The sequence below is a fragment of the Polyodon spathula genome, unplaced genomic scaffold, assembly GCF_017654505.1.
Source record: "Polyodon spathula isolate WHYD16114869_AA unplaced genomic scaffold, ASM1765450v1 scaffolds_2632, whole genome shotgun sequence".
In the NCBI taxonomy this organism is placed as follows: Eukaryota; Metazoa; Chordata; class Actinopteri; order Acipenseriformes; family Polyodontidae; genus Polyodon; species Polyodon spathula.
The window spans coordinates 10,001-35,614 of NW_024474101.1; the positions used below are offsets into that span (position 1 = coordinate 10,001).

The 25,614-nt window shown below is 53.0% G+C and overlaps 3 protein-coding genes across 5 annotated transcripts in view; 2 read left to right on the top strand and 1 right to left on the bottom strand.

The window, feature by feature from the left end:
* Positions 1-11,907, top strand: part of tprn (taperin) — a 12,654-nt gene extending 747 nt beyond the window's left edge. The window contains exons 1-5 of one of the 3 annotated variants that reach the window (XM_041243763.1): positions 1-2,329; positions 8,316-8,327; positions 8,973-9,144; positions 10,033-10,163; positions 10,602-11,907. The exon at positions 1-2,329 is cut by the window's left edge and continues 747 nt beyond it. In XM_041243763.1, coding sequence (XP_041099697.1) covers positions 1-2,329; positions 8,316-8,327; positions 8,973-9,144; positions 10,033-10,163; positions 10,602-10,667 — 2,710 coding nt within the window. In that variant the 3' untranslated portion in view covers positions 10,668-11,907. The remainder of the gene's footprint in view (positions 2,330-8,315; positions 8,328-8,972; positions 9,145-10,032; positions 10,164-10,601) is intronic. The other 2 variants (XM_041243764.1, XM_041243765.1) reach the window with 2 other exon arrangements.
* A 1,253-nt stretch (positions 11,908-13,160) lies between these two features.
* ssna1 (Sjogren syndrome nuclear autoantigen 1) lies at positions 13,161-16,739 on the bottom strand. The gene is made up of 3 exons (XM_041243776.1): positions 16,417-16,739; positions 15,522-15,721; positions 13,161-13,345 (listed from the first exon to the last, which is right to left on the bottom strand). The coding sequence occupies exons 1-3, from the start codon at positions 16,466-16,468 to the stop codon at positions 13,247-13,249; spliced, it is 351 nt and encodes a 116-aa protein (XP_041099710.1). The 5' UTR covers positions 16,469-16,739; the 3' UTR covers positions 13,161-13,246.
* Positions 16,740-16,852: 113 nt separating this feature from the next.
* anapc2 (anaphase promoting complex subunit 2) lies at positions 16,853-25,118 on the top strand. The gene is made up of 13 exons (XM_041243766.1): positions 16,853-17,235; positions 17,547-18,223; positions 19,588-19,720; positions 19,823-19,985; positions 20,078-20,197; positions 20,617-20,734; positions 21,567-21,748; positions 21,832-21,973; positions 22,414-22,489; positions 23,056-23,259; positions 23,555-23,687; positions 23,911-24,149; positions 24,359-25,118. Exons 1-13 carry the CDS (start codon positions 17,140-17,142, stop codon positions 24,569-24,571), a joined length of 2,496 nt encoding a protein of 831 aa, XP_041099700.1. The 5' UTR covers positions 16,853-17,139; the 3' UTR covers positions 24,572-25,118.
* Positions 25,119-25,614: the final 496 nt, after the last annotated feature.

The following is a 25,614-nucleotide window of genomic DNA, read 5'->3' on the forward strand; positions in this document are numbered from 1 at the left end:
ATTATTACCATCCGCCTGGAACTCCCACTCCTCGCTCCTCGAGGATGCAACACCCCCCCAGCAGCACGGAGACGGGGGTGAGAGGCTGGTCCTGCAGGAGAGCCTGGGGCCCCTTCAGGAAAACCCTTTCATCATCCTGGAGAAGGAGAGGAGGAGGAGGCATCAGGACAGGGGAGCGGGCTCCCGGCCCATGCAGCACATCCTGGAGATGTGTGCCAGCGTTCCCGGGATCAAAACCATCTGGGCAGAAAACATCCTCATCATCGAGTCTGACCCGGACTACTTCCACGAGGGGGGGGGCTTCGGCAGCAGTACGCTGGGCCCCCACAGCAACGGAGGAACCTTGGGCTCCATGAGCGAGCTGCTGGACAGGAGAGGCAGCGCGCTGACGGAGATCCGGGCGAGGGAGGTGCTGGTCTACGACTCGGCACTCAGCCGGAGCGAGGAGAACCTGAGCACGCTGGGGCCCCTGGAACCCGGGCTCAGCCAGGGTAGGGTGAGCCGCATGCTGCAGAAGTTCGATCGCAACTACTACGGGAGGCTGCATCAGAAGTCTCGCAGCACTGAAGACCTGCTCCTGGAATCGGAGCCACCAGCCCAGCCACGCCTGCCTCCCAGACCCAAGCCAGCCCCCCTGCCAAAGAAGCCGAGCCAAGCCTCTTCCTCCCCCAGAGAAGAGAGACCCCAGACTGTCTTCCAGCGCCCCCCCGACAGTGAACATTCCAGACTGCCTCAGAGTCTAGGGGTGGCGCCCCCCAGCAGGGACTCCCCCGTGTCCCCCCTTTCCCCCACTTCTCCCCCTGGAGTGGAGGGCAGCCATCTGTCTGTGTCTTCCTACAGGAAACACTTTGAAACGGGGGGAGCGACCCAGACTATAGTGGTGAACCCCAGAGAGAGGGGGGACAGGAGGCAGCCCCTGACCAATGGGCTGCACTCGCCCCAACACGGGCTGGGTGCCCCGAAAGAGGCCCCGGCTGGTTCACGCTACGGCCACGCCACAGTGCCATCAGCCAGCGCTTCCAGCAGTAGAGAGTCTGGGAATGTGGGCTCAGCCAGGAAGGAGGAAAAGCCCAGTGCCACGCCCCTGCTCTCCCCTCAGCACAAACCCCAGCCCCCCTTCTCCAGCTCCAGTGCCAGCACCACCCCCAACCAGCAGAGGGCAGTGTCCCACTCCACCAGCAGCAACGACTCCTTCGAGATCTGCCAGGCGCCCAAGCCGGACATGTCCTGCATCCCGGAGGGGGACGTCCAGGCCAGAGCCCTGGCCAACATCCGGCTGCAGTCCAAGAACTCGTTCACCATCATTCCCAAACGCCACGCCCTCGCTGCGGCCGCTGCTAGGGCTGACAGCAGAGCCAAGGTGACGGCTGGAGCAGCAGCCAAAACCCACACTGTGCCAGCCGGCAGCCCGGCCCAGGAGAGGAGAACCCACACTGTGCCAGCCGGCAGCCCGGCCCAGGAGAGGAAAACCCACGCTGTGCCAGCCGGCAGCCCGGCCCAGGAGAGGAAAACCCACGCTGTGCCAGCCGGCAGCCCGGCCCAGGAGAGGAAAACCCAAACTGTGCCAGCCGGCAGCCCAGCCCAGGAGAGGAGAACCCACACTGTGCCAGCTGGCAGCCCGGCCGGGGAGAGGTCTTTGGAAGCAGGAAGCAGTTTGCTTCCAGAGGGGGGCGAGGTGGAAGAGCCTCAGTCGGCAACGCCCTCCAAACATGAGCGGCATCCGTCTGTGGAGTCTCTCCTCTTGGAGGCACGAGAGAGGGGGAGGCCCCAAGAGATACCCGCCTGGCCAGCTGAGCCCCCTCCGGTCAGCCCCACCCCCAGTGCTTCCTCCCAGCCGGCTCCCACAGAGCCGCAGTCTCCAGTGGAACGAACAGCAGAGCCAGCTCCTCCCTCCCAGAGAGTAGCAGTGGTACCTCCCATCACCGTCCCCACGGCAACGAGCCCCGTAGCTGAGGAGGAGCTGCTGCCGGTCACCAACATCGACGACATCGTGGAGGGGCCGGAGGAGCCCGTGCCTGTCACTGAGATTCACGCTCCAGCTCCCCAGCCCGCCCCACACCCCAGCAACGGATACCTGCAGCGCAGGACCGGCAACACCTTCACTGTGGTGCCCAAGCGCAAGCCGGCCGCCCAAGAGCAGAGCAGCGCCAGCACTGCCCCCGGCCCCCAGGCCCCCCCAGGGCCACAGGGAGGGAAGGAGGCCCCCTTCGCCAGCCTGGGAGCCATGCTGAAGAAGCGCTACCCAGCGGTGGAGGAGATCCAGGTGATCGGAGGGTACCAGGTGCTGGACCGGTCCTGCCTCTCCAAGACGGGCTCCTCACGCAAGAAGGTAAGAGCTCTGTGTGCGTTTAACGCAGCCTGCTGTTTGTGCCCCCCCCCCCCCCCCCCCCCCCCCCACTGGCCTCTTCTCTTATTGGAGCGGCTGTGCTGGGAGACCGCTGGGCAGGCTGTGTCAGCTGGACCCTGAGCGCTGACAGTCTGTGCTGACTCTGCTGGTGATGTGATATCTGAGACCCTTCACTGAATCACTGTAGCACCATGAAGACACCTCTCAGGAGCTGGGAGATATATCTAGGGTGCCGGATACAGGGCAACACGAGGTTACTGCTTTAGCTGTGAAACAGGCTGACACAGCCGTCACGCTGAAGCTTGCGTTAGTTTGTCTTTATTTGGGGCGTCTCTCTGATGGGAAGTCTCAACCCGCGATACTCATCCAGTAAAGGCATGCTGACCACGCTCTGGGAGCCGAATAGCCGGTCTGTTATTTCCAATTCTAGCATCTTTGCAGAGCGTAAAAAAAAAAAACAGGAACTGCGGCGTTCGACTAGAAACTTGAGTCAGAAAAACCCCCTATAGACACAGCCTTCACTTCTCAGCTTTCCATATTTCTAATAACATTAGACTGCTGTTACTGCGATCGTGAGCCACAGACCTCTGCACAAAGCGGGTTTATTAGGAACACGTTAGGGGCGACATTTCCAAGCCGTTTACTGCAGTCGATAACAAACTCCTGATTGTTGACTTTATAAAACCAGACCCAAACAGCCCAAGCACTGCTATCCACAGCCTTTTAAACACGGGAGATGTTTATATGAAATGCTCTCCTTTCATTTCCAGAGTGGAGTAAAGACTTTGGCATGTCAAATAAAACTGAAATAATACGCGGCCCACGTTCCATCTGTGGAATCTTTACTGCAGGATTTACATTCCATCTGTGGAATCTTTACTGCAGGGTTTTTATTAAGGCAATAAAAAGCAGTGTACTGTGTGAGAGTTCCCGACACTGGCCAGGGTTCTGTGCTGCTTGCTTCTGTTAGGGCTTGTGTTACCTGTGCAGGTGAGGCTGGCGTCTTAGAGCCTGGGGGGCTGCTGAAGTGAACCCTGGCCAGGTGGAGACAGACTGGAGACCGAAGATAGGGGGCACTTCTCTACACAGGGATGGGACAGGTCCCCTAGCGATTCAGAATCGGTGGGATCCTCTGAGACCCGACTTGACAAGGTTTTGCTGGAGTGGGTGGGAGTCTGGAGATTGCAGGTGTAAAATGCTGCACGTGCCGATGATTACAGCTTACAGGTGATGAGAGCACATTCAATAAAAAAGATCTTCTAGAGCCTGAAGACTCCCAGATCACCTCTGTTAGGCTGAGCTCAGATGTTTCACATACCCTGCGCACGTCCTGCGGAAACACAAGCAAACAGAAATAGCAGGCGGTCGAGCGGAGCTCAGTGTGGCTCCTGTGTTTATTAATAAAGGCAGGGTGCTGCTGCTGCTGTATCTCAGTCCCCTGTGACTACATTCTTCAAACATTGCAGCTCCGTGTAAAAACACTTCTTATCTTTACAGCATCTTTATGTAACCCTGCTTGGCGCTTCTCTTTGCTGCAAGTTGCTGCTGTTTGAAGCACAGTGCTAGCGCTTGGCCGAGTCGTGTCTAGAATGCGCTGGAGAGGCTGGCTGGACTACACTGGTCTCATTGTGAGGCACTGGAGGGTTTCCATTTGAAATGAAGTGTGGTCTCAATGCAGCAAGGCTGATGCAGCGTTCAAACAGCAGCTCGTTCAGGGAGCAGAGCGCTTCTTTTTAGTTTAGATGTGCTACAGGATATGTTGTGCTTCTGAATCCAGCTGCCTGTGTTAGTATTAGGGCAGTTGTGTTTGACTGCAGGGTGTTTGTGTCAATATTGAACAACTTGCTATCGGTGAACTCTGTGTGCATGTCTTTGTGTGTGTGTGCATGTCTTTGTGTGTGCGTGCATGTCTTTGTGTGTGTGTGCATGTCTTTGTGTGTGTGTGCATGTCTTTGTGTGTGTGTGCATGTCTTGTGTGTGTGTGTGCATGTCTTTGTGCGTGCTGCTTTGTGTGTGGTGTGTGTGTGTGTGTGTGTGTGTGTGTGTGCATGTGTTTGTGTGTGTGTGCATGTGTTGTGTGTGTGTGTGTGTGCGTGCATGTCTTTGTGTGTGCGTGCATGTCTTTGTGTGTGTGTGCGTGCATGTCTTTGTGTGTGTGTGCGTGCATGTGTGTGTGTGTGTGTGCGTGCATGTCTTTGTGTGTGCATGTGTGTGTGTGCATGTCTTTGTGTGTGTGTGTGTGTGTGTGTGTGTGTGTGTGTGTGTGTGTGCATGTCTTTGTGCGCGTTCCTGTCTTTGTGTGTGTGTGCGTGCATGTCTTTGTGCGCATGCATGTCTGTGTGTGTGTGTGTGTGTGTGTGTGTGTGTGTGTGTGTGTGTGTGTGTGTGTGTGTGTGTGTGCGTGCATGTCATGTCTTGTGTGTGTGTGTGCGTGCATGTCTTTGTGTGTGTGTGTGTGTGTGTGTGTGCGTGCATGTCTGTGTGCGCGTTCATGTCTTTGTGTGTGTGTGCGTGCATGTCTTTGTGTGCGTGCATGTCTGTGTGTGTGTATGTCTGTGTGTGTGCGTTCATGTCTTTGTGTGTGTGCGCGTGCGTGCGTGCCTGGCTGATGCCCTGGCTCTCACATGTGTGTGTTTCGGGTGTCTCTGTGTGTATGTGCTAGGAGGGGTTGTTGTGTCACATTGCCTGCGCATTAATCTGCACCTGAGTGACAGGTTCAGATAGTATGTATTCAACTCAAACAATGCATTGCATTTCTCAGCTGAGACTGTGGGGCAGTGGCTGCACAGGAGGGGCAGGGTGCACAGTGACTCAGCCCCTTTGTGCACCATTGGTTTGGCAGTGGGACCAGGAGTCTGCTCTCTGTACAGTGTTGACATGCAGCCTGCCCCCTGTTAGAAACCTGTCTACAAACCCAACACTAAACAGGAAGTCCTGGCTGGACAAGCGACTATGAGACACACGCGCTGTTTATGAAAACACTTTCTCAACATTCAGAATAGCTGCCAGGGAAGAGAAACATGCAAATGAGCTTAAATTATTAACATGCGTCCATTAAAACATCTTCTGTTCTGCACACAAGCATCGGAGCCGTGCCTCTTAACTGGGGAGCAGAGAGAGAGACAGAGCGAGAGAGAGATAGTGATAGAGAGAGAGTGATAGAGAGACAGCGAGAGATTGAGAGAGAGAGAGAGAGCGAGAGAGAGATAGTGATAGAGAGAGAGTGATAGAGAGACAGCGAGAGATTGAGAGAGAGCAAGAGAGAGAGACAGCGAGAGAGAGATAGTGATAGAGAGAGAGATAGATAGAGAGTGATAGAGTGAGAGAGAGATAGAGAGAGAGAGAGAGATAGTGATAGAGAGAGAGAGAGATAGAGTGAGAGATAGTGATAGAGAGAGAGAGAGAGTGATAGAGAGATAGTGATAGAGAGAGAGTGATAGAGAGACAGCGAGAGAGAGAGAGAGCAAGAGAGAGAGACAGCGAGAGAGAGATAGTGATAGAGAGTGATAGAGAGAGAGATAGAGTGATAGAGATAGTGATAGAGAGAGAGAAAGATAGAGAGACAGAGTGAGAGATAGTGATAGAGGGAGAGATATAGTGATAGAGAGTGATAGAGTGAGAGAGATAGTGATAGAGAGAAAGATAGAGAGACAGAGTGAGAGATAGTGATAGAGAGAGAGATCTCCAGTCCACATGGCTGCAGCACTTCCTTCGTATCTGCTGATCGGAAAGGGGATTGATTACAGCAGCGGGGAAGAGGGCACCTGAGTGTGAGTGTGAGTGTGAGTGTGAGTGTGAGGCAGTGTGAGTGTGTGTCTGTGTGAGTGTGAGACACTAAATTAACTCCATTGATTTCAGTCTTATTTTGCTAAATATCCCTTTTGAGGGAGAGCATGTAAGTGCTTTGACGAGCAGCGTGCCGGTGTTGTGTTGAAATCTTTCTCCCTGTGCATGTAATGATGTAATCTAAACACAGCAGTATAAATGGATTGCTGTTTGAGGTTTGTGTTCTGCGTTCCTGTGCTCTGCAGCAGTATAAATGGATTGCTGTTTGAGGTTTGTGTTCTGCGTTCCTGTGCTCTGCAGCAGTATAAATGGATTGCTGTTTGAGGTTTGTGTTCTGCGTTCCTGTGCTCTGCATCAGTATAAATGGATTGCTGTTTGAGGTTTGTGTTCTGCGTTCCTGTGCTCTGCATCAGTATAAATGGATTGCTGTTTGAGGTTTGTGTTCTGCGTTCCTGTGCTCTGCAGCAGTATAAATGGATTGCTGTTTGAGGTTTGTGTTCTGCGTTCCTGTGCTCTGCATCAGTATAAATGGATTGCTGTTTGAGGTTTGTGTTCTGCGTTCCTGTGCTCTGCAGCAGTATAAATGGATTGCTGTTTGAGGTTTGTGTTCTGCGTTCCTGTGCTCTGCATCAGTATAAATGGATTGCTGTTTGAGGTTTGTGTTCTGCGTTCCTGTGCTCTGCATGTGTTCCTCTCAGTCTATCTTATTTTCATCCCTGCTGAGTCTGACACTCCTGTGCAGTGAAGCCGTTACCAGTGCAGGTTCCTGGTCACTTTGGGCAATTCCCCGTGACTTGGCAGCTGACTTGGGTCACGTAAAGCAGCTATAAAACAGTGTTATGCATTGCAAAGTCCAGAAGCCTGACTCCTCATAGCTGATTAGAGATCTTAATATTTCATTAGCTTGCCTTTCCCTCATGGGCCTGGCAGGGTAGTGGCACAGTTGTTGGCACAGTCGGATTTCCGTGAAAGATGTTTCCCATCAGTGCTGCACCCTGGCAATGCCTCTGAAACTCAGGGAAGGTGTTTCTCAGGCCTCACTGGTCACACCTGCTGTGATCCAGCTAATCCTGACCCTTCCTGCGGCTGGGGCTGAGAGACTCTGTTGAAATGCCATGGATCGGTGCGGTGTGTCACTGCAGGGTCGTGCTAAACGTGAGCAGAGAGCTTTGCTCCCAGCCCAGTAGAGGGACATGGCACAGTTTGTGTTGTACAGTGCCTCTCTCCTGCTGTATGGGCAGGATGTGAGAGAGACAGAGAGTGAGGGAGTAATGCAGGGTTCACAGCGGTGTGTTGTATCGAGGTGTGTGCGTGGCGTTTCTGTGTGTTTAAGTCCCACCCAGCCCACTTCACACAATCAGTGACACTAATATGTTAGTCACTGTTGAAAAAATTTTCACAGATTTACAGGGGCTGGCAGCTGTACAGTAAATATCACACTGCGCGGGACAGGAACAAGTCACTGCAGATCCCGTCAGCCTTCTCTTAAACCCTGTGAACCCCAGTCTCTCCCTGGTCCCGGTCTGGGCTGTATTGGCCCAGCTGAGCCCGTCCAGTCATTGGGTCCCATTTGATTGTGGAATGCACCACTCATGCAGGCTTTATTCAAATCCACAATGCAAACATTCGGAGAACAGATTAACTCTTTCTGCCTTTCTCTTTTTTGCTTCGCTGTCTGTCAGTTTCAGAAGTTCTTCACTCTCTCTCTCTCTGTCACTGTGTCTCTCTCTGTGTGTGTCTGTCTCTGTGTCTCTCTCTGTCTCCCTGTGTCTCTCTCTCTTTCTCTCTCTTTGTCTCTCTCTGTCCTTAGTGCCTTGCTGAAATATTTCCTGTAAATCTGTCGTTTCTCCCGATGCCCTCAGATCCCCCCATTGGTAGACGCAGCCTGTCAATCAGCTAGCAGAGTCCTCTCTCCAACAGCTTCAGCCAAACTGCTCTGCCTTGTATTTGTTTGCTTACCACAGAGATCCCTAAAAATAGCATTTCCTAGAGCAGCCAGCAAGCCTGAGAATAAACCCAGGTGTTACTGTATCACTGTATAGGAAACAGATCTCTAGTAACATGCACACAAACCTCTGTTCTCTCCTCCCCTCTCCTCTCCCCTCCCCTCCCCTCCTCTCTTCTCCCCTCTCCACTCCTCTCCTCTTCTCTCCTCTCCTCTCTTTTCCTCTCCTCTCCTCAGTGTGCTGCCAGGGTGAGTTGGCAGGCCCAGTCCTATCGCTGGCTGTGATTCAGTTTAAAAAGAATGAAGCTGGACTTGCAGAACTGGCTCACGAGGAACTGAAACAAAGGGCCGTCTGAAAAAACAAAGCAGGATATGTGGTTCAAACTAAATAGACAAACATACAAGCTGATTCACCTTAACGACTCGGAGTCCAGCATGCAGGATCACACGGGCTGTTCAAGCAGGCGTGTGGAGAGCTCTGAATCCCTGAGAGAGGGCTGGACTCGGGCTCCAGCATGCAGGATCACACGGGCTGTTCAAGCAGGCGTGTGGAGAGCTCTGAATCCCTGAGAGAGGGCTGGACTCGGGCTCCAGCATGCAGGATCACACGGGCTGTTCTGATCCGGTTTTTCACTGGTTCTGTCGCTCATGTTTGTTATTTTGGACCTGAGGCAGCTTGCCAGCAGACATGCAGGGTTTAATAGAGCCCCTGAGCAGGGCTGGAGCTACCCTTGTGAGGGCAGATTAGTGCAGATTAGCAGATTATTCTGGAGATAATCCCAGGAGAGCAAATCAAGGGTCAGAGATCTCCAGAGAGAAGGCACAGCTAGTGGAAACACGATGACAGGCAGTAACTCCGCTGGTTGCTAACGTCTTCTCTGCTTGTCTTCCCAGATGAAGATCTCGTTCAGCGAGGCGAGTATGCACACCACCTTCGAGTACCCCTCGGAGAGCTCCATGATGGAGAGTGACCCCGAGAGTGACGAGGAGGAGGAGCAGGAGGAGGAGGTCCAGCTCTTCATCCCCAGAGCCAGCTCCCTCGTCTCGCCCAGTCCGCAGAGCGCAGGTAACGGCAGGATCTCCGGTGAGAACGGCGCTGCACTTCTGTAAAACAAAGTGTCGATCTGCAGGGCAGCAGCTCAGGGCTCCCACAGGCTTGTCAGCCAGGAGATCTCAGTCTCCAGCAGGCTTTTACACTGAATTAGTGTCTCTGCCCAGCGTCTGCTGCTCACGTCAGCCCGTCACACACGGAGACGCTTTGATTTCCTGGCTGCTGCTGCTGCTGCTGCTGAAGCTGCTCGACTCAGCAGGTAACATTGCAAAGCTCTCGGGAGTCTGCTGCAGAAGGGCCTTCAGTCTAGTAAGTTGAGCAAACATAATACAGTCCCACACAGTGGGGTGCCCTCAGTGGATCTCAATAGGGGCACTTTGACAGAAATCGCCAGCGAGCCTCTCTAGTGTTGTTTGGTTTTTAAAAGTGAGTAAAATGGAAGGTCTGGTTCCAGTTTAAACGGTTAGGGTTTGGTTTAGTCCACTCCGAGGGGAGCAGGGCCTGGCACCCCTGTGCGCTGTGTCAGTGGATCGGTCCCTGTTCACTCCCAGCTCTTCTCTCACACTGAGGTTAAAGGAAGACCTGTCTGACAGACTCTTGATCAATGGGGACCCCTGCTGGGGAGGACTTGCATTGCAGCTGTGAAACCACTGCCTCTTAGCCAGCCTAGTCAAGGGGCTATAGTTTAATATTCAGAAATCACAGCGTGTGTCTCTAATGAACCACGAGATATCAGCGCCCCGGTGTAGCAAGGAAGCAATTTGCAGTTTTTTTGTGTGAATACTGTGTAACATTACATATCTAGTAAGCCCTGAGTGTCTTTTCATCCTTGCAATATTTTGGTGAAGCCTGGTCCTGTTTGCACGCTGTGTCCCTGTCCTCACTGTCCCCTCCCCTGTCCAGCAGGCCTGTCCAGCTACACTCCCAAGCACTCTGTGGACTTCAACCAGTGGCAGGACCACAAGCACGAGGACAACGTTTCCTCGGGGGACTCCTCACCGGGACACGCTGACCTCTCTATGGATGAAATGATGGTGAGTGCGTGCGACCGAGAAACGAGTCCCCAGACCAGCTGAGAATGAAAACAAAATCCAGAGGCATTCAGGGACTCGGGATTGTAATGACTGTTTAACTGGGATCACTGGAGCAATGCTGAAATATTACAAAGAAACGCAGTAACATCCACAACAAACATTTTCACTGAATCCCTTTGAAGACTTGGATCTGAACCGCTTGTGTCTGAAGTTCACGCGTTGTGTGTCGGGTGTTGTCTCTCAGCTCAGACTGTGTGAAATGATCCCCACCCCACGTTACCTATACATAAACGTGACTCCTGTTAACAGTGATTCCTCATGTGTGATTTTTAATAGTATTACCAAAATTGACTCGTGAGTTTTTTATAATTCTGCATAACTACATACTAACCCTTCCGCTCCACTCTCTCTCTCTCTCTCTCTCTCTCTCTCTCTCAGCTGACCCCTGCAGCAGACAGCAGCTCCCTGTCGGATTTCAGCAGCGAACCAGCCCTCTATTTTTAACCAGCGCAGACTGAGAGAACCACGCAGCCTCTCTTCTGACCCAGCAGAGCCTGGCTCCTCCCCAGCAGGGCTGAGCTTTGCAGAGCCGGACCGCTTGAGGGGAGAAGCCGGTTTCCAGAGGCAGCGCGGAGCTCAGTGTAGAGGGAGCTTCTGTTGGGCTGGTTCTTGTGGCTGAAAGTGCTGGAGCTGAGATTTATGAATGAAGTGTTACGATGGATCAAAGCCCAGCTCCAGGCAACGCCAGCGTGCCACGATAAAATAAAAAAAAACAGCTGCCAGATCATCAGTAATAATAATGAAAGAGATCAAAGTGTTGACTCCTCTGACAGGCAGGCTGTCCGCACAGCTCTGGGTGTCTTAACTGGGTTCACAGCAGCTCTTGTCGTTCTCCAAGCTGTTCTGTAGGGGGCGTTGCTATCCCAAGCCAGACATGATGGGAACGGCTGTGTTCGCTCGCTCTCGGCTCGTTTCATTTCACCTGAAACCTGCCCCTTTTCATCGTGTCAGAGAGTGTGAAGGAAGCTCTGGAGGCCGTGTCTTGCGCTGCTCACCTGTCTGGTTAACCTCTCTGGGTTTTCTGTCCTGCGCTGCTCGCCTGTCTGGTTCACCTCTCTGGGTTTTCTGTCCTGCACTGCTCACCTGTCTGGTTAACCTCTCTGGGTTTTCTGTCCTGCGCTGCTCACCTGTCTGGCTCACCTCTCTGGGTTTTCTGTCCTGCGCTGCTCGCCTGTCTGGTTCACCTCTCTGGGTTTTCTGTCCTGCGCTGCTCACCTGTCTGGTTCACCTCTCTGGGTTTTCTGTCCTGCGCTGCTCACCTGTCTGGCTCACCTCTCTGGGTTTTCTGTCCTGCGCTGCTCACCTGTCTGGTTCACCTCTCTGGGTTTTCTGTCCTGCGCTGCTCACCTGTCTGGTTCACCTCTCTGGGTTTTCTGTCCTGCGCTGCTCACCTGTCTGGTTCACCTCTCTGGGTTTTCTGTCCTGCGCTGCTCACCTGTCTGGTTCACCTCTCTGGGTTTTCTGTCCTGCGCTGCTCACCTGTCTGGTTCACCTCTCTGGGTTTTCTGTCCTGCGCTGCTCACCTGTCTGGTTCACCTCTCTGGGTTTTCTGTCCTGCGCTGCTCACCTGTCTGGTTCACCTCTCTGGGTTTTCTGTCCTGTGTAATTGATCAGTGCTGTGCGAATGCAGACAGATTAATAAATGTTAAAAAGTAAAGAAAGTGCCAGTCTGAAAAACCCCAAATTATTCCCGTCTCTGAAGAATCTTGTAGTTGTTTCTCTTTGTCAGATCTTTTGTTTGTTCTGTATTGTTGTTGTTATTGCTGCTGCTGTTCTTACACCCTCATTCTTTACATGCTCACTGTTATTAGTTTGTTGTCTCGCTCCCTCCTGGCGAGGTCTCTGTTCTCAGTGCTGCACTCGGCTCATCAGAAGCCCGCTTTGTTCTCTCATGTGGTTCTGAAGCTGTTCCCTTGTCTGTTAAAGCCACAGAAATGAAGGAGACAAGAGAAACTGGAAACAGATCAAGACAGGGCGGGCACTGTCACTCACACACACATGCACTCCCTCCCTCCCTCGTCGTTTGTTTGTTATTTGCACTCTTCATTTTGCACTGATGTGGGGAGACGGATGTGCAGTGCCTGCTGTTCATTAATATATAGATAGATCTATAATTTTATCAGGGTGAAATGATACACGCGTCACATTGGGCTTGTTCCAGTACCACTGCTGCATCCCGCCCTTCTGTCCTCCACACGAGGAGCCTCCTGGAGATAAACCTGGCCCGTGTCAGGCAGCCAGGGCACCAGCACCTCCAGGACCCGGTGTGAGCCGCAGGGCCGGGCCAGGCCGGGCTGGGCTGCCAAGCTTCATTCCAATCCAATATTGGAGTCTTAATCTGCACAGGTTGTGATGCGCTGATAGTAAAAAGACTACTGTAGACTTTCCATAGCACCGAGCAGACACTGCAATATTCTCCACAGACTTTTTACAAGCGATTCAGTTTTATTTTTTATTTTCTGTATTAATAGATCTGTCTTGTACTTTAATCTGCTGTAATGAATTATTTAATAATCGTGTCATTTGTATCTTTAAAAGATTCCCCCCCCCCCGAGTATTTGTGAGCTGGAAATAATAAAAGCACTTGAAGCAGTCGCTTGCATGGTGTTGGTGTCGGGCTGCTGGAGTTATTTCTGAGGCTTTGTTTTAATTTCACAAATTGCAGAACAAGAAGCCACAAGTAGTTCTAACATATATGCTTTATTAAAATAGACTGATTATAAAAAGGAAAAAAAACACATCACAGGTTTGAAAACACGGCCCTCAAAGTAAAGTGTAAACCCCGCCCACCGTCCCTCATTTTGTGCAGTGCTGCTGTTTTCCTGGGTGTCTCAGTGCTGGGGCAGGAGCCCAGTCCCTGTGCTGGGCTGGTCAGCAGTGTGTGTGTGTGTGTGTGTGTGTGTGTGTGTGTGTGGGGGGGGGGGGGGGGGGGGGGGGGGGGGGTGAGCTGGGCTGGTCAGCAGTGTGTGGGGGGGTGGGGCTGGGCTGGTCAGCAGTCTGTGTGGGGGGGGGCTCTGGGTCTCTCAGGAGTCCTTGTGGGCGCTGTGGCTCAAGGTGCCTTTGCTCAGACTCCCTGCCTCCCTCTTCAGCACATTCAGCAGCGTCTGAGAGCTCTCCAGGATCTGAACGCAAACACAATGCAATGTCAGTGTACATAGCGTCTACTTTCACACAAACGATATAACAGGAGTAAAACATTAACATCAGTGCAAGCAAAACCAACTGATAACAAAACAAATCAGTCTGCAGGCTAGTTTTTAAAGTGGAAAAACATTCAGCTTCCATAATATCCCTGGTGTTGAATTCCTCAGTGTGGGAGCGCAGTAGCGCTGGTGTTGAATTCCTCAGTGTGGGAGCGCAGTAGCGCTGGTGTTGAATTCCTCAGTGTGGGAGCGCAGTAGCGCTGGTGTTGAATTCCTCAGTGTGGCAGCGCAGTAGCGCTGGTGTTGAATTCCTCAGTGTGGGAGCGCAGTAGCGCTGGTGTTGAATTCCTCAGTGTGGGAGCGCAGTAGCGCTGGTGTTGAATTCCTCAGTGTGGGAGCGCAGTAGCGCTGGTGTTGAATTCCTCAGTGTGGCAGCGCAGTAGCGCTGGTGTTGAATTCCTCAGTGTGGCAGCGCAGTAGCGCTGGTGTTGCGCAGTAGCGCAGTAGCGCTGGTGTTGAATTCCTCAGTGTGGGAGCGCAGTAGCGCTGGTGTTGAATTCCTCTGGGAGCGCAGCGCTGGTGTTGAATTCCTCAGTGTGGCAGCGCAGTAGCGCTGGTGTTGAATTCCTCAGTGTGGGAGCGCAGTAGCGCTGGTGTTGAATTCCTCAGTGTGGGAGCGCAGTAGCGCTGGTGTTGAATTCCTCAGTGTGGGAGCGCAGTAGCGCTGGTGTTGAATTCCTCAGTGTGGGAGCGCAGTAGCGCTGGTGTTGAATTCCTCAGTGAGGGAGCGCAGTAGCGCTGGTGTTGAATTCCTCAGTGTGGGAGCGCAGTAGCGCTGGTGTTGAATTCCTCAGTGTGGGAGCGCAGTAGCGCTGGTGTTGAATTCCTCAGTGAGGGAGCGCAGTAGCGCTGGTGTTGAATTCCTCAGTGAGGGAGCGCAGTAGCGCTGGTGTTGAATTTCTCAGTGAGGGAGCGCAGTAGCGCTGGTGTTGAATTCCTCAGTGTGGGAGCGCTGGTGTTGAATTCCTCAGTGTGGGAGCGCAGTAGCGCTGGTGTTGAATTCCTCAGTGTGGCAGCGCAGTAGCGCTGGTGTTGAATTCCTCAGTGTGGGAGCGCAGTAGCGCTGGTGTTGAATTCCTCAGTGTGGGAGCGCAGTAGCGCTGGTGTTGAATTCCTCAGTGTGGGAGCGCAGTAGCGCTGGTGTTGAATTCCTCAGTGTGGGAGCGCAGTAGCGCTGGTGTTGAATTGCATTCCTTATTTTGTTGTTGTTAGTTTGACCAGTGGTTAGAGGCAGTGATATGGACTGGGGAGGCGATGCAATGTGATGGGTTGCAAATAAAGATTCAACACGTGAAAGGGTGCGTCTCACATGCCCTGTCCAGCCAGAAGCAGCCACTACAGCACAAGCACTTCAAATGACCACATTAATTTCTCATGGGGACTGTCCCAGACTGTGGGCTGTCCCGTTCACTCTTTGGGGGTCCAGTACGTTCCACACAGCATATAAGTGGAGAGCCACGTCTGAACCAAGCTGCACATACTGCAGCTCTGTCACAAAGACCAGGATCCTGACCTGGGCTCTCCTGCTGCTGCTATATATTGAAATGTGTAGGAGAATGTGTCTCTGGAGTTTGCACTGTTTTCAACACATGACTCTACTTCCAAGGGGTGATATACTCTGAGTGCAGAAAATCAAAGCAGTGCAATGTAGGGGTTCTTGTGCTCCCTGTCTTGATTAGTGTCCTCCTCAATGGGCACACGCTGATAGTATACTAGATTAGTGTGTGCTGTTCATATCAGCCCAAGCTGCAATATCCCTGTGCCTGGCCTGTGTGATCAGTGTGTCTCTGAGCAGCACTGCACACCCCGCAGCAGCAGCAGCAGCAGCTCCTCTCCAATGGTTAAGCTGTTGTTTTTAATAAAAGGCTGGGAGTTCATCTTCCCTGCATTCCATAAACAAGAGCTGATCCTTGTTTTAAAGCAAATTACCTTTCCTAGTGCAGCATGATAAACTGCCTTAGTAAGATCACCATCCTGCCTGTACACCAGCAGTCCCTCACACTCACTCACTCACTCACTCACTCACTCACACACACACACACTCACTCACACACTCACACACACACACACACACCTTGTTACCCCCCTGGCTCACCTTCATGTAGGCTGCCTCTGTCTCAGCGATGGTGCGGTCGAAGTCATTGCGTGATGCCAGCTTGCGTGCCAGGCTCTCGTTGACGCGGCTCAGCTTCTCTGTCAGGATGCGGATGTCGTTCTGCAGCTTCGTCTTCTCCTCCTCCTCCTGCAGGATCTGCCGGTTCAGCTCCTCGCGCTTGGAGCACAGCTCCTCGATGCCTGAGGAAACACCACAGGGGCCGTCAGCACTGAGAGAGACACTCGGGAACAGGACCAGGGGCTGAGATTACCGGGAGAATAACCCAGGACCACAAGAACCTGTAATGAGCAAACAGATCCACACAACTACTGTCATTGAACACAAGAGAACCGAGCGACAGAAACCCAGGCCGCTGGAAACATCCACACAAACCAAACCCTTTTGCGTTATGCTGTTCAGCTTGTCCCGAGTAAACAACCGCATTGTCTAGGCTGGGTCACTGTGTTACTGCAGTTCACCCAAGATACAGGTAGCGCAGTGCCTCCTGTAGGGCAGGGCTCCTTCAATCTCACTGCTGAAAGAGAACAGACAGGACGAGTCATTGTTATCTCTAATCAGCGCGCTGGGCGTGAATCACAGGGAGGGCCCGCACTTCAGGTTTATTGCATTTGTTTATAGTACTCTTGAATGTTTTTATTGCTATCATTTGATCTGCCGAACTTTTATTTGCTATCCTCAAGACAATGCGCACAAACCTGGATACAGAAATCTGATTGCATGCCAGTTACACTGCGATATTTGAGCAAGTGCTGTACTAAGATTTCTTAGCGGCTCAAAGCTGACAACATCACGAGTATTAACGGGCTAGTCTATTCCGTTGCGCGGCGGCAGATTGAATGGATGCGCTTCTTCCTCCCGCATTCCCGTTACCTACATTTGACCAGCTCGTTGTTGTAAGTTTGCAGCGCCGCTCCCTGCTGTGTCATTCTGTCTGCGTGGCGCTGCTGCGGCTGTAGAGATACACGCTTCGTCTCCACCGGTTTCTGAAGCCCCGAGAATGCCGGCACTTTCTTCACCCCACCGGTCCCGTTTCCTCGAGTCTGGTGTATGCGCTGCGCCAGCTGCCTCCGTGCAGTCCTCAGTGCAAACACGGCGCAGTGTGCTGCCCAGTCGCGGTGATTGTATTCCTCTCTCCCACGCTGTCTTTGCCCGGCCTCCCGCTTGCTGCCCCACCGCTCTGGGTAATTATTACTGCTACCCTCCCGCGCCTCTTCCTGTTCCCAAGGTAACCGCTTCGCAGCCTAAACCGTCACCACTTCCGCCACACTCCGTGTGTGCTGTTCGGGTGCGTCATCATAACGCGCTGGAGGCTCAGGAAAGCCGCGCCTTGTTACTTTCTGCAATATTATCAGATGACCTACTTGTAATATCAAATACATACAATCTGATTCGATTTATACGGGCTTTTTAATTATATTCGTGCAAGTAAACAAATAAAAACAATATTGCGGTGGTGTTTTTTATATTAAATCGATCGTTGCTATGTTGCCGTTTACAATTGTGATATTTAGTTTATTATAGCGACAAGGATTTTATATCCACACACACACACTTCAGTACAGCTCTGTTCCCCACGATTTTAAGTCCTCGCAGCCTCATGGCCTCGCTTCTGCAGCAGGCGAGCGGCGCTGAGCTGTCCGCCGCTTGGAGCACACTGAGCGCCGGTCTGGTTCCCGCCTCAGCCCTCGGACTGGTGAGTACAGAACCGCCGGGGAAGCGCGTACTGCCCACCGTGTACTGCACAGCGCGGCCACTGCAGTGCGCTGCTAAAGACATCAAACACCGCTGACAGAGCAATAATATTACAACTGCTGGCATCGCTTCGCCTTACAGCGTTTAAAACGAAAACTTCAATTTATTTATTTTATTTATTTACTGTGGCTAATCAAGCTTGCATTAAAACCAGGAATGGATCAGACTGCTATGCAGTGGAACTCTTGTTTCTACCCCTGGATTGTACACTGACTGCATTCCCTCTGCACCTCTCTCTCTCTCTCTCTCCAGGCGAGCCCTGGCTCAGACTCCAGTGCCTCGGTGACCCCCTCCTCTCCTGAGGCCCTGCGCCAGGCTGTGGAGGTGCTGTGTGCCTGGGGGCTGGAGGGCTGCGTGGAGGAGTGGTATCTGGAGGTGCTGCAGACAGACCTGCAGCGCAATGTGGTCCCCGAGTTCTGGAGCGGTCTGGAGCAGCCAGAGAATGGGCTGAACGAGAGGCAGCGGGCGGGGCTCCTGCTTGCTGCCTTCCGGACCCTGAGCGGCCGGCTGGAGCCTTACCTGCGCGGCCTGGCCCTGCTGGGGGGCTGGGAGGAGGCGGGAGCCCTGCCGGGGCTGGGAGCCGAGGCGCTCAGGGAGAAGGTGTTCACCCTCTTCAGGGCCATCCTGCTGTTCTCCCCGGGGCCCGCGCTAGGAGACAGCTTGCAGGAGTTCTACGCGCGCACGTTCCGCGTGCACATGAGGCTGCGGCGGGAGAGGGAGAGGGGCCGGGGGGGCAGAGAGCAGGACAGCCTCATGGAGGAGACGCTGGGCAGCAGCAGCATCGCCACTGAAGAGCTCAGCGAGGAGGAGGAGGAGGAGGAGGAGGAGCAGGGGGGCTCGGCAGGGCTGTGTCCAGGCTGCAGGGTCGACAGGGGGCAGTGCTGGTGTCTGGAGGCCATGGAGCAACTGGAGCATCTCAGGCAGATACTGTAAGTGAATCACAGTGACTGTGTGAAGCAGTGCTATGAAGGTACAGTGACTGTGTGAAGCAGTGCTATGAAGGTACAGGGACTGTGTGAAGCAGTGCTATGAAGGTACAGTGACTGTGTGAAGCAGTGCTATGAAGGTACAGTGACTGTGTGAAGCAGTGCTATGAAGGTACAGTGACTGTGTGAAGCAGTGCTATGAAGGTACAGTGTCTGTGTGAAGCAGTGCTATGAAGGTACAGGGACTGTGTGAAGCAGTGCTATGAAGGTACAGTGTCTGTGTGAAGCAGTGCTATGAAGGTACAGTGTCTGTGTGAAGCAGTGCTATGAAGGTACAGTGACTGTGTGAAGCACTGCTATGAAGGTACAGGGACTGTGTGAAGCAGTGCTATGAAGGTACAGTGACTGTGTGAAGCAGTGCTATGAAGGTACAGTGTCTGTGTGAAGCAGTGCTATGAAGGTACAGTGTCTGTGTGAAGCAGTGCTATGAAGGTACAGTGACTGTGTGAAGCAGTGCTATGAAGGTACAGTGTCTGTGAGGCAGTGCTATGAAGGTACAGTGACTGTGTGAAGCAGTGCTATGAAGGTACAGTGACTGTGTGAAGCAGTGCTATGAAGGTACAGTGACTGTGTGAAGCAGTGCTATGAAGGTACAGTGACTGTGTGAAGCAGTGCTATGAAGGTACAGTGACTGTGTGAAGCACTGCTATGAAGGTACAGTGTCTGTGTGAAGCAGTGCTATGAAGGTACAGTGTCTGTGAAGCAGTGCTATGAAGGTACAGTGTCTGTGTGAAGCAGTGCTATGAAGGTACAGTGACTGTGTGAAGCACTGCTATGAAGGTACAGGGACTGTGTGAAGCAGTGCTATGAAGGTACAGTGACTGTGTGAAGCAGTGCTATGAAGGTACAGTGACTGTGTGAAGCAGTGCTATGAAGGTACAGTGACTGTGTGAAGCAGTGCTATGAAGGTACAGTGTCTGTGTGAAGCAGTGCTATGAAGGTACAGTGACTGTGTGAAGCAGTGCTATGAAGGTACAGTGTCTGTGTGAAGCAGTGTGAGTGACTGTGTGAGCAGTGCTATGAAGGTACAGTGACTGTGTGAAGCAGTGCTATGAAGGTACAGTGACTGTGTGAAGCAGTGCTATGAAGGTACAGTGTCTGTGTGAAGCACTGCCATGAAGGTACAGTGTCTGTGTGAAGCAGTGCTATGAAGGTACAGCGTCTGTGAAGCAGTGCTATGAAGGTACAGTGACTGTGTGAAGCAGTGCTTTGAAGGTACAGTGACTGCGTGAAGCACTGCTATGAAGGTACAGTGTCTGTGTGAAGCTCTTCTGTGTTCTCATACAGATGCCTCTCTGTTGTCGCAGCACCAGCTTGCATCTCCTGGAGAGGGTGAGCTCCGACGCTGTCACCACCATCCTGCACAGCCTGATTGAGCAGCGCATGGAGGCGCGCTGCCGCGGGGAGTACGAGCGCTCCTTCCTCAGCGACTTCCAGGAGGTAACACTGACGCCCTGAAGCCCAGGTAGCAGCAGGCAGCGTTGCTGTATCTCTCCTCTCTCTCTCTCTCTCTCTCTCTCTCTCTCTCTCTCTCTCTCCCAGTGGCTGGAGAAGGTGAACGGCTGGCTGAGCAAGGTGTTCCTGAGCCCGACGCCGTCCCTCGAGGGCGAGGCCACCCTGAAGCGCTGGCGCTGCCACATGCACAGCTTCTTCTGCCTCATCTACGTGAGCATGCGCATCGAGGAGCTCTTCAGCATCATCCGTGGTGAGGGCTGTCTCCAGTGACGCACACCTTCGCTCACACGCCAGTGCTTCATACATAGACACATGTTTGATTCCCCCATCCTCCCCTTGTAGATTTTCCTGATTCCAAACCTGCTATTGAGGATCTGAAGTACTGCCTGGAGCGGACCGGTCAGAGACAGCAGCTGCTGACATCACTGAAATCTGCCATGGAGACACGCCTCCTCCACCCAGGTGACTGGTGGCATTGCGTTCACTCGTTCCTCTCCTGTCAGCAGTTATCAGGGGGGATGAGAAGCAGGCATGAGTAAAGCCCTGTGCTTCAGTTATCAGGGGGATGAGGAGCAGGCATGAGTAAAGCCCTGTGCTTCAGTTATCAGGGGGATGAGAAGCAGGCATGAGTAAAGCCCTGTGCTTCAGTTATCAGGGGGATGAGAAGCAGGCATGAGTAAAGCCCTGTGCTTCAGTTATCAGGGGGGATGAGAAGCAGGCATGAGTAAAGCCCTGTGCTTCAGTTATCAGGGGGGATGAGGAGCAGGCATGAGTAAAGCCCTGTGCTTCAGTTATCAGGGGGATGAGGAGCAGGCATGAGTAAAGCCCTGTAGTTCTTCTGGTTCAGTGAGCTCCGGATCTTTCTTTGCGTTTCGTTTCAGGAGTGCACACCTCTGACATCATCACTCTGTACATCTCGGCCATCATGGCTCTGCGGGAGCTGGACCCCTCCATGGTCATCCTGCAAGTGGCCTGTGAGCCGATCCGCAAGTACCTGAGGTACAGCACAGCAGACACACATACAGCACAGTACACACACATGAAGCACAGCAGACACACATACAGCACAGCACAGCACACACACACACACATACAGCACAGCAGACACACATACAGCACAGTACACACACATGAAGCACAGCAGACACACATACAGCACAGCACACAGACACACATACAGCACAGTACACACACATGCAGCACAGCACACACACATACAGCACAGCAGACACACATACAGCACAGTACACACACATGCAGCACAGCAGACACACATACAGCACAGCACACACACATACAGCACAGCACACACACATACACATACACACACACACACACATACAGCACAGTACACACACATGCAGCACACACACACACATGCAGCACAGTACACACACATGCAGCACAGCAGACACACATACAGCACAACATACACACATACAGCACAGTACACACACATGCAGCACAGTACACACACATGCAGCACAGTACACACACATGCAGCACAGCACACACACATGCAGCACAACACACACATGCAGCACAACATACACACATGCAGCACAACAGACACACATACAGCACAACATACACACATACAGCACAGTACACACACATACAGCACAGTCCAACACCACAAGCGAACAGGAAAGTGGCTGGACAAGGAGAAAGAGCTGGGCAGGTCACTGTGATTTCCAGAGATGGGAAGCCTTTGCTCAGCGAGGCTTGCTGACTGGGAGTTCATGTATAGAGCACCGAGTTACACAGAGCTGCTGTGTAGGAAGGGCACTGAGCTCCAGCGTAACGGTCCTGTTTGCTCCCGGTGTGCCAGGACGCGGGAGGACACGGTGCGGCAGATAGTGGCCGGCCTCACAGGGGACACAGAGGGCTCCAGCGAGCTGGCCAATGAGCTGTCGAAGGCTGACCCCGTGACCCTGGAGCATGGGCAGGACAGTGACGAGGAGACCGCGGACCCTGAGGATTGGCTCCCTGACCCCATCGACGCAGAGGCAGGTCTGGAACAGCTCCGAGGTTCCTGTGCACTTTGTACACATCACAGCAGTGTTTTTCTTTCATTATTTTGTATTCCTCCCCAGACAAGTGTGGCTCGAAGCGTCGCTCGTCTGACATCATCAGCCTGCTGGTCAGTATCTACGGCAGTAAAGAACTTTTCATCAGCGAGTACCGGAGCGTGCTGGCTGACCGACTCATACACCAGCTCAACTACAACACGACCAGGTCAGCACACACACAGCTCAAGCAGCCGCTGCAGTGGGTGTGCTGCTGTGTGCGTTTAAAAAGTGTGAAACTGCACAGTGACTTGCAGTGAGTGAGCTGAGAACACTGAGAAACACAGTTCTGAGTTCCAGTACTGCAGTAGTGCAGCTTGTGTGTGTGTGTGTGTGTGTGTGTGCGTGTGTGCGTGTGCGTGTGCGGGCAGATATTGCTGTCCATGTGCAGACAGCATATATATATATACATACACATAAAAGTGCCAACATATTTAGTTTGTTGTCGACTTTCATTCTGTGTGGAGTTTTGTCTGAGTGGAGTTAGAAATAGTAAATAAAAATATAGTGAGAGTCAGTGAGAAGTCCCCACAAATGTAGCAATGCAAACATGCGTGTGTTGGTGGTGCAGTCAGTAACCCTGCTGTGTTTCTGTCTTTGCACTGACAGGGAGATTCGCAATGTTGAGCTGTTGAAGCTGCGCTTCGGGGAGTCCCACCTGCACTTTTGCGAGGTCATGCTGAAGGTAGGGGGGCTCTGCGGGGGGGTCATGCTGAAGGTAGAGGCTCAGCAGGGGGTCATGCTGAAGGTAGAGGCTCAGCAGGGGGTCATGCTGAAGGTAGAGGCTCAGCAGGGGGTCATGCTGAAGGTAGAGGCTCAGCGGGGGGGTCATGCTGAAGGTAGAGGCTCAGCAGGGGGTCATGCTGAAGGTAGAGGCTCAGCGGGGGGGTCATGCTGAAGGTAGAGAGGCTCAGCAGGGGGTCATGGTGAAGGTAGAGGCTCAGCAGAGGGTCATGCTGAAGGTAGAGGCTCAGCAGGGGGTCATGCTGAAGGTAGAGGCTCAGCGAGGGGGTCATGCTGAAGGTAGAGGGGCTCAGCAGGGGGTCATGCTGAAGGTAGAGGCTCAGCAGGGGGTCATGCTGAAGGTAGAGGCTCAGCAGGGGGTCATGCTGAAGGTAGAGGCTCAGCAGGGGGTCATGCTGAAGGTAGAGGCTCAGCAGGGGGTCATGCTGAAGGTAGAGGGGCTCAGCGAGGGTTCATCAGCCCTTCCTTTAGGGGTCTGGTTTAAATCTCTTTCTCTTCCCTCTCCAGGACGTGGCAGACTCGCGGCGCATCAACAGCAACGTGGCAGATGAGGAGATGAAGCTGCCGGAGGAGCAGCGCTCGCCCCTCCCCCTGAGCGCCCTGATCATGTCCAGCGAGTTCTGGCCCCCCCTCAAGGAGGAGAAGCTGGAGCTGCCAGCCCCCATCAAGGAGGTGATGGAGAGCTTCACCAAGAGATATGAGAAGCTCAAGGTAAGGAGTATTTCAGCACATGGGTCTGTGGAGACACTAAGGGACTGAGATCTGTACACAAAAATACACAGAGTACAATAAAGCTGTGAGTAGGAGAAGGAATCAACCCAGGCTTGCTTGAAGGACTCGCATTGCCTGCAGTGTTGTTTGTTACTAGAACCATCGACAGTTTCATTTTCTTCACACACCAGTCAAGCATGTGTTTCAGCAGCTGCTTTGCACAGTGTCCTCTGTGTATGGCAGTGGCGGTGCCGGTGGTTCTGACGGAGCCCTCTCTGTGTCATTGTCTACCCAGGCTATGCGCACTCTGAGCTGGAAGCCCCACCTGGGCTCAGTCACTCTGGACCTGGAGCTGGGAGACCGCACGCTGTCCAACCTGTCTGTCTCTCCCGTCCACGCAGCCATCATCATGCACTTCCAGGACAGGAGTGAGTGCAGCTGGCTTGCTGGGGTTATTGCTATTGGGAGTGTGTGTGTGTCTGTGTGTGTGTGTGTATAGTGTGTAGTATGGTGTTGTGTGTGTGTGTGTGTGTGTCTGTGTGTGTGTGTGTGGTATGTGTGTGGTATGGTGTGTGTGTGTGTGTGTGTGTGTGTGTGTGTGTGTGTGTGTGTGTGTAGTGTATGGTCTCACCTCTCTCTGCTGTGTCCTAGGCTCCTGGACCCTGGAGGAGCTGGGTGAAGCTCTGGAGATGCCCGCCTCAGTGCTGCGCAGGAGGATGACTCTGTGGCAGCAGCAGGGCGTGCTGAGGGAGGAGCCGGCGGGCACCTTCGTGGTCGTGGAGAAGGCGCAGTGCGAGCGTCCCGAGAAGAACGTGGTGCTGCTGGAGAGCGACGAGGAGGGCGAGTCTAACATGGCCACGCAGTCCGAGCAGAAGGAGGAGAAACTGCAGGTAGAGCAGAGCTTTACACAGCTTTACACAGCACTGTACTGCCCTCCCCTGCCATGCTCTGTACTCCTCTGCCCTGCACTGCACTGCACTTTACTTCCCTGCCCTGCCCTGTACTCCCCTGCACTGTATTCACCTGCCCTGCCCTGTATTGCCCTGTCCTGCCCTGTACTCCCCTGCCCTGCGCTGCACTGTATGTTGTGTTGTTGCAGATGTTCTGGGCTTACATCCAGGCCATGCTGACGAACCTGGACTCGATGAGTCTGGAGCGGATTCACAACATGCTCAAGATGTTTGTCACCATGGGCCCCGTCGTCACGGAGATGGACATCCAGGAGCTGCAGGCCTTCCTCCAGACAAAGGTTCGAGACCAGCAGCTCATCTCCTCGGGGGGCGTCTACCGGCTCCCCAAGTCCCCAAACTGAGCCCCCTGGAGCCCAGCTCCCAGCCCTGCCTGACGGGGGTCCCTCCCGGGCCCCGTTGTGTCACTGCACTGGCACTTGTTAAAAGGCACTTGGCTCCAGTCTGCATTGGTATAAAGGGGGGTGGCTGTGTTTAGAATTGGGTTACAATAGTTTGAGCCCTTCCAGGTTTTACTAAGACACACCTGCGCTCAGACACAGCATGCAGTGAAGACGCATGTGCAGCAAAACTCTGGAAACCAACTGGAAATATACACTGAACCTGAGCTGGACTGAGGTGAGCTGAACTGGGGTGAGCTGAGCTGAGCTGAGGTGGGCTGGGGTGAGCTGAGCTGGGGTGAGCTGAACTGGACTGGGGTGAGCTGAGCTGAGCTGGGCTGGGCTGGGCGTGTTCAGGGAAGGGGTCCGGCCCGTTTAATACAAGCAGCTGTCGAAATGAACCAGCCGCCACCACAGACTACCTTTTTCTTTAAAGCAATGATACTGTTACTTTGTGTGCTGAAGTATGGTGCTGTGATTTGCAATAATAAATTAACAATATTTGACAGCAGATCTGGACCACTTGTTTGTATTTTGAGTGAGTGCATGGAAGCATGAAACAGATGAGAGGATGAGATCAAGGGCACACTGAGGGCCAACTCCACAAGCCTCTTTCAGTGACCCTGAGAAGCACTGGGTTGGGGGGAGGGGGAGGGGGAGTGGGTAGAATTCATTACAAACTTCATGAACAATTCAGTGAAATGCGAGGCCTGGATTGCAGGCCTCTGTTTCAAGTCCTGGAGAGTATGTGCGTGTGAGTGTGTGTGTGAGTGTGTGCGTGCATGTGTAAGTGCGTGTAAGTGTGCGTGTGTGTATGTTTGTTTAAGTGTGTATGAGGCAGGATGGAACTGAGAAGGCCACTGATTAGCAGGGAACAGACACAGCACTGATTTCAATAAGCAGCAGCGAGCGGCCCTGCACTCAGGGAACATGTTACTGGCAGCCCCTGCTTTCATGTGACTGTGCAGTGTAGCCAGGATGTGGTTTTCACCTGCAAACAGCACCGC

Coding starts and splice junctions, on each gene's coding strand:
- ssna1 (XM_041243776.1), bottom strand. CDS start 16,468: ATGACACAGCAGGGAGCGGCGCTGCAAACTTACAACAACGAGCTGGTC. Junction 15,722..16,416: donor CAACAACGAGCTGGTCAAAT/GTAGGTAACGGG, acceptor GTGTTTCCTCAG/GCATCGAGGAGCTGTGCTCC. Junction 13,346..15,521: donor CAGAGGCAGCCTACATGAAG/GTGAGCCAGGGG, acceptor GTTTGCGTTCAG/ATCCTGGAGAGCTCTCAGAC.
- anapc2 (XM_041243766.1), top strand. CDS start 17,140: ATGGCCTCGCTTCTGCAGCAGGCGAGCGGCGCTGAGCTGTCCGCCGCT. Junction 19,986..20,077: donor GCTCTTCAGCATCATCCGTG/GTGAGGGCTGTC, acceptor CTCCCCTTGTAG/ATTTTCCTGATTCCAAACCT. Junction 21,749..21,831: donor CCCCATCGACGCAGAGGCAG/GTCTGGAACAGC, acceptor ATTCCTCCCCAG/ACAAGTGTGGCTCGAAGCGT.